Source organism: Sceloporus undulatus, chromosome 1, assembly GCF_019175285.1.
Source record: "Sceloporus undulatus isolate JIND9_A2432 ecotype Alabama chromosome 1, SceUnd_v1.1, whole genome shotgun sequence".
NCBI lineage: Eukaryota > Metazoa > Chordata > Lepidosauria > Squamata > Phrynosomatidae > Sceloporus > Sceloporus undulatus.
Window position 1 is genome coordinate 34,408,219 of NC_056522.1, and position 12,177 is coordinate 34,420,395.

The following is a 12,177-nucleotide window of genomic DNA, read 5'->3' on the forward strand; positions in this document are numbered from 1 at the left end:
CCTGGCTTCTCATATGCTGAGCTGATTTTTTTTCTCTGTGTTGTCAGTTTGCTTTGGGAAATTTTTCCAGTTTTTGACAATTTTTTTCTGGAGAGTCTGGAAAATCCATGAGTCAATATATGAAGAGAATTTTGAAGATGTCGTTCACCTCTACATGCAAGTTACAGGAGAAGAGATTCCACCTCAACATTAGGAGGAACTTCCTGACAGTAAGGACTGTTTGACGGTGGAACACACTCCATCTTCAGAGCGTGGTGGGGTCTCCTTCCTTATAGGTCTTTAAACAGAGGCTAGATGGCGATTTGTTAGGATGCTTTGATTGAGAGTTCCTGCATGGCAGGGGGTTGGACTGGGTGGCCCTTGTGGTGTCTTCCAACTCTATGATTCTATGATACATTCAGATTTTAAAAATTAACCAAGCTTTTTGAAAAATGCATTTCAACTCAAGGGGTATCAGCTTTTCCACTTATTTGTTTTAAATATAATTACAAGAGCTCAGGGCTACAGTAAACACTACCAGCTATATATAAGTCACAGCAATAAAGCAATTTTATGGCAGGTTTCCAATATCAAGACAGCTCACCTTTTCAGTATCGATGCCCCTGGACATTGACCAGGTAGAGACGATATAATCCATCACACGTTCACTCAAGCCTTTGGGCACTTGGTAGAGTTTCAGGAAGTCTCGGACACTGTTCAGCATTTCATGGTATCTGTTTGTGTTGGCATACATTTGCTGGAAGATAGTTGTCACGTTACCAAAAATCGTTGCATACAGCAGAGCTGGAAATAGAAGGAAGATGAAACAAAAAATAAAGATGGTGGCTTCTAAAGTCTTAAGAATCAGTTAGCTTGAGAACTACATCTGTACTGGCTACAGACAATATACTGTCCGGAGGCATAAGTAGAAGGAATTTCTTGAACAGCACCACTAATTATCTTGATTGTTACACACTGATGCAGTAATGGCATTTACTGGACAGTTGATATACGCCTTTGAGTTCTTCCTAAAGAAGTCTGAATATTGTAAGGGACACATCCTCTGGGTGTAAGTTCTCTTGTTTCAATTAAAGAATGCCAGTTCCAGTTTAACATTTGTTAAATTAATCACTGTATAATGTGATGACTGGGTAATTATGGAGCTCACCTAACAACCCTGGAGACTGTTCATTCAAGCCTTGTTCAATCTCACACAGAAGTATAAACTGGCATAGAATCCCTTCAGCCGCAGAATCTAAATGGGTTTGTTCTTTATACTGCTGCAAATTATCAACACTGCTGACTAACTATCACAGGAATTGTCAAATTTTGCTCCCTCACCCTCACGGCAAACTGCACAGTGTCTCAGGTTTCAATGGTGGCCGGGAGTTCATTTGCACAGTTAAGGTTTGAAAGCCAGCTGTGCCCATTCCTTGAGACATAGTGAAACATGCCTTACTAATATCCCATCTGGGTTACTATCATGTGCTCTATGTGGGGCTTTCTTTGTAATGTGTGCAGAAACTTCAGCTGGCCCAAAGACCTGCAGCCAGACTGTTAACTGGGGCTGGCTCCAGAAAGCAGTGATACTGACCCAGGAGCAAAGCTCTGTATATGCTATGTAACAGATCAAAGTATAGGCCGAATGTTGAGGCCAACTGAACCAACCATAATGCAAAAAATACATGATGCAAGCTTCTAAAGCTCCACTTGCTTCTTCATCAGGCAAAGGTGTTACAAATCATACAGGAGAATCATAGAATCATAGAGTTGGAAGAGACCACTAGGGCCATCCAGTTCAACCCCCTGCCATGCAGGAAATCCAACTCAAAGCATCCCTGACAGATGGCCATCCAGCCTCTGTTTAAAGACCTCCAAGGAAGGAGACTCTATCGCCCTCCGAGGGAGTGCATTCCACTGTCGAACAGCCCTTACTATCAGGAAGTTCCTCCTAATGTTCAGGTGGAATCTCTTTTCCTGTAGCTTGCATCCATTGTTCCGGGTTCTGTTCTCTGGAGCAGAAGAAAACAAGCTTGTTCCCTCCTCAATATTACATCCCTTCAAATATTTAAATAGCGCTATCATATCACCTCTTAACCTTCTTTTCTCCAGGCTAAACATCCCCAGCTCCCTAAGTCGTTCCTCATAGGACATGGTTTCCAGACCCTTCACCATTTTTGTCGCCCTCCTTTGGACACGCTCCAGTTTCTCAATGTCCTTTCTGAATTGTGGCGCCCAGAACTGGACACAATATTCTAGGTGGGGCCTGACTAAAGCAGAATACAGTGGCACTATTACTTCTCTTGATCTAGACACTATACTTTTATTGATGCAGCCTAAAATTGCATTGGCCTTTTTAGCTGCCGCATCACACTGTTCATTCATGTTCAACTTGTGGTCTACTTGGACTCCTAGATCCCTTTCACACGTAGTTTCATTCAGCCAGGTGTCCCCCATCCTATATTTGTGCATTTTATTTTTCCACCCTAAGTGCAATACCTTACATTTCTCCGTGTTGAATTTCATTTTGTTAGCTGTGGCCCAGCTTTCTAGTCTATTCAGGTCATTTTGAATCTTGGTCCTGTCCTCTGGGGTATTAGCTGTTCCTCCTAATTTGGTGTCATCTGCAAATTTGATAAGTATGCTCCCAATTCTGTCATCCAGGTCATTGATAAAGATGTTGAATAGCACTGGCCCCAGGACAGAGCCCTGTGGAACCCCACTGGTCACTTCTCTCCAGGATGAAAAGGAGCCATTGTTGAGCACCCTTTGGGTGGGAAAGAACACTATGATGATGTTAGAGTCACAGGTCTACATTTTGTCAAGATATTGTTCTCAGTTAAGATGTTATGGAAGCATTCTTCTCAAAGGAAGCATCTTTTTTTGTTGCTAATGGAATGGAATGTTTATTTCCTGGAGTTTAAGACTGTTTGTCTCTCAGAGCCCACAAGGCCAAAGGAATGGCCTCTGACTGCATGAGAATCTACCTAGAAATGCCTGAGATTGAACCTGGAACATTATCATGCAAAGTATGTGTTCTAATATCGAGCTATGATACTTCCACATATTGGACTGAAAGGGTATAAAGCAGCTCTTAAAGTATCCAGAAGACTGTGTGCATTGTGTTTATATTAATTAGAGAGTATGATGCGACAATAGACTCTAAATGTTTTTAAATGCATGAATTGGCATATCTTATGCAATTTGGTTGCAAACAATGCAGTATCAAATAGACCTTTGTCCTTTTTTCTGGCAGGAATGCAAGGGAGCATGGTTAATATAAGTGTGTGGATCAATAACAGACCTTGGCAGAGAGAGACTAATCATTGAGGAAAGAAGTAGGAAGGCACTTTACAGATATTCACTAGCTTTCATATAATATTTACACCTAGTGCAGCTGCTTCAATCCCATTCAATCTCATTAAAGTGTAAAAGAAAACATACACACAAATAAGATACAGATTCTGTCTAACTTTCAACTTCTTGGCAAGATTTTGTGCCATATCTTTAAAAAGTAATGTGAAAATCAATCTTTTGCGCTATAGACCCATTGAGGAGAAGTATCATAGGCTTCTTTTTCTCATTCTGCATTGTTAGTTTTATTGACAATGTCATCAGATGTTATTGTGACAGAGTGGATCATTGTCATATTTGTATGACCCAGTAAGGATATTATCCAGTCCTTATTACACACATTATAATGGGGGGATGCTATATAACAGGAAAACTTCTGTTATTATATATACTTTTTATCATTATATTGAGTTAGTAGACCTTTAGTAGCCACCGCCCCAAGAAAATATTTTATTATAACAGAAGTTGTCCAGCAATGTAGGCAGCTAGTAGTATGACCAATCAGTGGTCACTGACTAGAACGGTTCAATCACTTATTGTGGTAGAAATCAAGAAGTTGTGAGAACTCACTACTATGAATTTGAAAAACTGAAAAATTGGGGGGGTGAGTTGCAAACCTTCATGCACACAGAGCATTTACTCATTGTCTCTCTGATGTTCATGCAAAATGAAAATTGCTTATTCTTGGAGGTAGTGGGCCTTTTGGTAATCTTGATGCATAAGAGTGGCAAATGCATAAGAGTGATGCCTTCTGAAGTTAGCAGCTGTGATTCAGAGTAAAAAGTGCAATGAGGCATAAAGTATTGTGCACCAATATCCTATGGAAAGCTAACAAGAGATGAGTGGATGCATGGATCAAAATGTATTGAAAATCTTTCTTCAGGCACATTTCTTAAGAAATGTTTTACTGTTTTAAAAGAAAAAAACAGTTGCTATATTATTCTTTGGAGCAATGTTTCTTGCTAACTGATAAGTTACACATTCAAGAACTTTTAACCATTTGTTTTTCAGGAAAGTACAATGTGTAAATCCGCAGTTGTACACTGTGGGATTAATTGTACTTCATACTATAGTACACTGAATTTCTATATACTTCTCACAGCCAATGAGAATAAAGATGCTGCCTGTTTTGGACCAGAGACTATAAAAAATAATTTTTTGGTCTCCAGCTGCCAGAATCCCCTCGCCTGCAGAGGCTGTGCTTGTGGGGGGATTAGGAGAGTTGTCCATAAAGGAACCTCTTCTAATTACATTTGAAACACAGATCTGCAAAGCAAATAGGCATTTTCCTCAAACAACAAAATCATACAAATCCCAACATAAAAGCAGTTAACAAAATCAACATCAAATTTAAGGTTATTGATTTTAATGTGCTCCCAACACAATTCTTTTCATGTCTACTCAGAATTAAATTCTGCTTGCTACAATGTTACGTACACCCAGGAATGTGTTTAGAGATATGGAGCCTTAAACACTGCTAACTCCTTACTGGATCACGACATATAGCTCTGAATTCTGTTCTAGCAAAATCACACTTAATTGAACGATATCCCCCTCCATCTAATGCCTACATTTGATCAAGGCACTCCAAACATCCATTCTGATTGCTAATTACATTTCTACACTTCATAATTGCCCTTGCCAAAAAGGCACTGGACTCCTGCATACATGAATATATGATTAATATATCCCAAACCTTGTGATCCTTAATTTGTCATTAGTTATCTATTGAAAGTTCAATAATAATAGGGAAGATTCATCAGCATATTAAAATAATAACTTGACCCACAAGGCTTTTGAATAAGGTTGTTAATTCCATGACTTCATGACACACAGGCCATCATCAAGACCCACACATATTTAAATCAAACTTTCAACTTTTGAAAAACTTTTCTGTTTCTGTAATTTCTGAATGTTACAAAAGAGAAGGAAAGCAAAAATAGAGAGAGAAAGAGAAGAGGATGGGAAAGGACCTACCGAGTCCAAATGTCTGAAAACACATAAAATGCAATAGAGTAAAACAAAATATTAATGAAAAATTAGTGGGGGGGAAACAAAACAAAAATTTAAAATACAATATACCTCACCACAGTATTTTTTACCAGTTAACAATTTTATCACAACATAAAAATCTTCTTGAACAGATGCTGTGTTTCAATTTACTGTTACAAAATAACATCAGGCATTCAACTGTGAAACAGATCTATCAATTGCTGTCATAACTCCAGGTCTAAATGTAAATAACTATTTTTTACAAGATTGCATCATTCTATAACAAAACATTCTATCAGGCAAACTCTACATAATACCTCCAATATATAATTTTAATCAAAAGCCTAATGTAATGGGAAGTCTGTGACTAATAATAATGGTTTTCCTATCTTGTGCTCTGCATATTGAAATCAAGAGTGAAAATGTATTAGAAATAAAGAGTTCAAAAGGTATTTTACTGTGTTACAGACAAGGAAATATGAGATGAACAAGCTTTATGCCTGGCTTCAAGCCAGCTAATTTCAAGCCAGCTAACAAGAGATAAAGGCTCAGCTGTTCTCTTAGGAAAAACAGAATAGGAAGGTGACACTGATTCAGAATTGGAAAGTGACACTGATTCTTAACAGAACTGCAATCGGAGAGGGATTCTCAGAGCACAGGAAAATGAGTGGCATCTAGATATGGTATAGGGAACTATCATATTAGGGTAGCAGGAATCAGTGTGTGATTCTCAAAATCTCCAGTTTCCAGAAGCAGTAAATCCATCTCTTTATTGGACAAGGGATATGTAAACAATAATTGATAACATCTATAAAAGTAGTAAATGACAGCAGCTAGGACCAGTCTGGCTTGACCAAGCCAGAAGAAGCTGCTTGCTCTTCACTGAAGAAATCCTCAAATGGATGAGAATTATTTACTACTTGTTGTTAAAGAGTGCCTTCAAGTCATTTCTGACTTACAGAGACCCTAAGGCATATCACAAGATTTTCAGGGGCAGAGAGTGTGTGACTCATCTAAAGTCATCTGAGTTTCCATAGCCAAGTGGGGAATCATACCCTGGTCTCCATACTCAAAAAACGACACTGTATTGGCTCTCTGATGGTATATATTCTTGTTGTACATATGGAAGGAGAGAGGTACACTGGTACCCCGGGATACGAATGCGCCGCCTTACGAAATTTCCGGGTTACGAAAAAAATCCATTCAAAAAAACTGTTCCGGGTTACGAAGGTTATTTCGGGTTACGAAAAAATTTTTGGTGCTTTTCGGCGCTATTTCACACGAAATCGCGGCTTTTCCCCATTAGCGCCTATGGCTTTTTCGCCTTACGAAGTATTCCGGGTTACGAAAGTGGCGGCGGAACGAATTAATTTCGTAACCCGGGGTACCCCTGTAATTCCATGTTTAGGGAACAGTGGCCTCATTCCCACTTACCTCTTGATTTGCTTCCTGAACCGCTTCCTGAAACCAGTTCAGCAAACAGCATGGTTCCCACTATGTTTGCGCCGGTTTCAAGAATCAGTGCAGGAAGCGACATCCGCAGCTTCCCCACCCTGTGTCCCTCTGTCCTTTCTGGCCATACCAGGGGCAGAGGAGAGGCCGGGTTGGAAGAAAAGAGGTAGGCCGGGAGGACTGAGGCATGCTGGGGCAGAAGGAGAGAGGCAGGCCAGGAGGACAGAGGATTGAGGACGGAGCATGGAGGTATGGCCAGGAAAGTCACTGCCAGTGGGAACAAAGGTAGATTCAAATCCAATTCGATTCCACTTGATTCCCACTGGGGATGAATCGATTTATTACCAAGTAAATTGATTTAGCACAAAAAACCCCAATTTTACCCGCGTCTTTTTGACGCAGGTTAAATGGGTAAAAATGGGTAAAAATCATGGCCCCCCTTTCCGAATCGCTTCAGGGATTCGAATTTAGTGGGAACCATGATGATTTACACTGGATTGAGATCTGGTTTAAAACGTAGTGGGAACAATCCCAACATGATCTCCTGGGTGCAAGGTATCCTTCCACATGCACAGAAGTTTCTCAGCTAGAAATTGGTGAACCTTTCAATAATTTCACTTTGGATGGATCATGCTCAGTATTGCCATTTTGTAACAATATACTGTGAACAATGTTGTTTTGGTTCAACAACAACAAAAAAACCTAACAAACAGATTTGCATGGCATCTGAGTACATAATCTAAAAGACTGTAACAGCACCATAGCCTGTCTGATTTTAGAAGCTAAGCAGGGTCAGCCCTGGTTAGTACTTGGATGGGAGACCACTAACAAATACCAGACGATGTAGGCTATATTTCAGAGGAAAGAACTGGCAAGGCCACCTCTGAATATTCCTTACCTAAGAAAACCCTATGAAATAAATGGGGTTGCCATAAGCCAACAGGCGACGTGAAGGCACATGCATACACATTTGAGTACGTATAATAGATATAGGTTGAGGAATTTTATTGCAATCAGTCGTACAGTCCTCCCTCCTTTCTCGCAGTCTTTGGACTCACATCCCTCACTTCTGCGTGAGGGACGAAGGGAGGAAGAATGAATGGGGGGCACGCCTTTGGCACACACCTGTCCACCCCTTCACCTATATTCAAGCCAATGGGACTTGAATATATGCAAAACTCCATTTTCACAAGGGGTCCGGAACTGATCCCCTGCGAAAAAAGAGTAGTGACTGTGCTCTGTTTTTGACATGATAAATATATTTCAGATGGCTGAGGTAATGAACAAATGTTGGAACTGTATAACTTTATTATTTGAAACTTATATAATCAAAACTAACTTTAAAAAGCATCATTGAAGCATGGAAATTATTCCAGCTAGATGATATCAAATGCATTCTAAATGTACGTTACCTTTAAAATGGTGATATTGCTACCAAAATTCAAACTACAGATTGAGTGATCCTTTTTAATTGTCAATCAAGTTTTCTATTAATATATTGTAATGGTTTATGAATGACAGTTCTAAAATTGTATGCTTAACCCTCTGATAATTGATTTTTAATGCTATGCTCCTGCACTATGAAACCCCAGGCACCAAACTTTGCATATTCCAGAGCTTCAACATGAAAGATATGCTGCATGGAAACTAGCTTGTTAGAGAGGTAGAAAGATAAGGTTCCTTGTGCATAACAAGTTACCATTTTATGTAGTATGTTGGAGTGTGTCAAGAGGCAATATGGTGTACTGGTAAGAGAGCTGGACAGGGACTGTGGAGACTCAATCTCATGCCACCATTGAGTTATGAAACTCACTGATTGACTTTTGACCACTCATTCTCTCTCTCATCCTGATCTACTTCACAGGGTTTTCATGAAGATAAAATGCGGAAGAGACACATAGGACATCTTAAGATCATTGGAGGAAAGATGGGATTGTTTGTTGTTGTGTGCCTTCAAGTCATTTCCGATTTATGGTGACCCTATCATGGAGCCTTCCTGGTAGGTTTCTTCGAGGGGGGGTTGCCATTATCCTCTGAGGCTGAGAGAGTGTGACTTGCCCAAGGTCACCTAGTGGGTTTCCAAAGCCAAACCACGATTTGAACCCTGGTCTCCAGAGATCTAGTCGAACACTCAAACCATAAAGCTGAGGACAGATTAGGGGAATTTCAGTACACAATAAGTAAAGAGATAGTAGAGGAATACCTTGTTAATCTAAATGAATTTAAGTCTCCAAGACCAGATGAACTACATCCAAGGGTATTAAAAGAACTGGCAAATGTAATATCAGAGCCATTGGCAATAATCTTTGAAAAGTCCTGGAAAACAGGGGAAATCACAGCAGACTGGCGGAGGGCAAACGTTGTCCCCATCTTCAAAAAGGGGAAAAAGAGGATCCCAACAATTATCGTCCAGTTAGTCTGACATCTATACCAGGAAAGATTCTGGAGCAGATCATTAAACAGAGAGTCTGTGAACATCTAGAAGGCAATGCCATAATCATAAAAAGTCAACATGGGTTTCAGAGAAACAAGTCATGCCAGCCAAATCTAATCTCTTTCTTTGATAAAATTACCAGCTTGGTAGATGAGGGGAATGCTGTGGATGTAGTGTATCTTGATTTCAGTAAGGCCTTTGACAAAGTTTCCCATGACATTCTTGCAAACAAGCTTGTAAAAGGTGGGCTAGACAAAGTAACTGTTACATGGATTTGTAACTGGTTGACCGGCTGAATCCAAAGGGTGCTCAACAATGGCTCCTCTTCATCCTGGAGAAAAGTGACCAGTGGGGTCCCACAGGGCTCTGTCCTGGGGCCAGTGATATTCAACATCTTTATCAATGACTTGGAGGAAAAAATTGGGGGAATACTTATCAAATTTGCAGATGACACCAAATTAGGAGGAATAGCTAATACTTCAGAGGACAGGATCAAAATTCAAAATGACCTGAATACACTAGAAAGCTGGGCCAAAGCTAACAAAATGAAATTCAACACGGAGAAATGTAAGGTACTGAACTTTGGGCAGAAAAATAAAATGCACAGATATAGGATGGGAGACACCTGGCTGAATGAAACTACATGTGAAAGGGATCTGGGAGTCCAAGTGGACCACAAGTTGAACATGAATGAACAGTGCAATGCGGCAGCTAAAAAGGCCAATGCAATTTTAGGCTGCATCAATAAAAGTATAGTGTCTAGATCAAGAGAAGTAATAGTGCCACTGTATTCTGCTTTGGTCAGGCCCCATCTGGAATATTGTGTCCAGTTCTGGGCACCACAATTTAAAAAGGGTGTTGAGAAACTAGAGCGTGTCCAAAGGAAGGCGACTAAAATGGTGAAAGTTCTGGAAACCATGTCCTATGAGGAACGACTTAGGGAGCTGGGGATGTTTAGTCTGGAGAAGAGAAGGTTAAGAGGTGATATGATAGCCCTGTTTAAATATTTGAAAGGAAGTCATATTGAGGAGGGAGCAAGCTTGTTTTCTGCTGCTCCAGAGAACAGGACCTGGAACAATGGATGCAAGCTGAAGGAAAAGAGATTCCACCTCAACATTAGGAAGAACTTCCTGACAGTAAGGACTGTTCAACAGTGGAACACACTCCCTCGGAGTGTAGTGGAGTCTCCTTCCCTGGAGGTCTTCAAACAGAGGCTGGATGGCCATCTGTCGGGGATGCTTTGATTTGGATTTCCTGCATGGCAGGGGGTTGGACTGGATGGCCCTTGCGGTCTCTTTCAACTCTATGATTCTATGATTCTATACCATGCTAGCTTTCACAGATGTGATACAAATATAATTAATAAACGACAATGGATTGGTGGTGGAATACTTGTCTTCTTTACATTTACATTTAGAGAGTCTCAAATTCTAAGGGCTGGGAAAGACATTAAGATGTTATGTCACTGGGACTTTTTAGATCTTTCTTTTCTGACACATGCCGTTAATTCTCTACCTTAAAAACACAGATATTTAGACCAAAACAAATTACTAATAAAACCACATAATAGTTTTATCAAGGATGGCTGCAACAATCACTTGGGATTAAACACAACACCAGTGTAGTGTAGTGGTTTGACTGTTGGACTATGACTCTGGAGACCAGAGTTCAATTATCAGCTTGACCGTAAAACCCACTGGCTGACCTTGGGTAGGTCACATTTGGCCTCAGGAGACAGCAATGGTAAATCTCTTCTGAACAAATCTTCCCAAGAAAACCCCATGATATGGTCACCATAAGTCAGAAACGACTTGAAAGCACACAACAACAAAGCACCATCCAACTATGTAGTATTTATTTCTGCACTGGTAGATGCTTATTTCTGCTGTATAGGTTCAACTTGTAAAATACATTTGGTATCTTGGTTCCCTTCACCTTACGACCTGTAATCTCTGAAGACTCTCCCTCTGATTTAGGTAAATTTCCTGTCAAAAGAGTAATAGTAGAAACACCTTCTGGTACTGTGTTCAGGTCTCTGTTGCAGAATGTTGCACTCATACTTTCAGCATTGCAAGCATCAATTTCCATATGGGCTTTCCATTTTCTAATAATAAATCTAGGAATAGTGAATTTATGGGAACAGTAGACGGAAAGCAACTCAAATGAAAATATTCATGATTCTGCAGAAGAACCACTCTTGCAATGTCTCGATTTTTCCTGCCAAAATTAGACCTTTTCTTTCTGCTTCCTCTGCAAATACCTTAGTTCATGCCTTGGTTATCTCCTGCCTTGATCATTGCAATCTTCCTTTGACAGGGCTTCCACTGTCTCATCTTAGTCCCCTGGTCTCCATTCAACATTCTGCTGCTAAGATTATCTTTTTGGCCTGTCATCTGATCATGTTATCCCACTTTTGGTATCTCTTCACAGGCCACCCATTCCATATAAGATCCGGTATAGGCTTCTACTTCTAATGTTTAAGGCATTACACAACCTAGCCCCCACTTATCTGTCAGCCCTTATTTCTTGTTATCAGCCTGCTCAAAATCTCCATTCCAGGAACTCTGAGCTTCTTTCCCAACCAAGGGTTTTCTCTTCCTTGGCTCGACTTCATCCTTTTTCACTTGTACTCCTGGAATAGCCTCCCTGAATATATGCAGACTGCCCCCTCCTTGGCTAGTTTTAAATCTGAATTGAAGACATTTCTGTTTGTTAAAGCATTTAGAAATTTACCTTAACATTGTTTTACAATTTTATATTTGATTATGTGTCAGTTGCTTCTATAATACTGTATTTTACTTGCTCAATTTGTTTATAATTATTCTATAGTTTATATTTTATCCTTAGATTGTACGCCTCTGGCAGGATTTAATATTTTGAATTGTTTTTTTGTTGTTGTTGTTTTGTTTTGTTTTGTTTATTTATATACCGCTATTCCAAAGATCATAGCGGTGAACAGCAAGTAA

The 12,177-nt window shown here is 39.9% G+C and overlaps 1 protein-coding gene across 2 annotated transcripts in view; it reads right to left on the reverse strand.

Annotated features, from left to right (window-relative positions):
* Positions 1-12,177, reverse strand: part of KCNH1 (potassium voltage-gated channel subfamily H member 1) — a 358,490-nt gene that overhangs the window by 172,814 nt on the left and 173,499 nt on the right. For both annotated transcript variants that reach the window (XR_006101185.1, XM_042444296.1), the window contains exon 8: positions 584-783. Coding sequence is in view for 1 of the 2 variants with exons in the window: in XM_042444296.1 (XP_042300230.1) it covers positions 584-783 (200 nt within the window). In the remaining variant the exon portion in view is untranslated. The remainder of the gene's footprint in view (positions 1-583; positions 784-12,177) is intronic.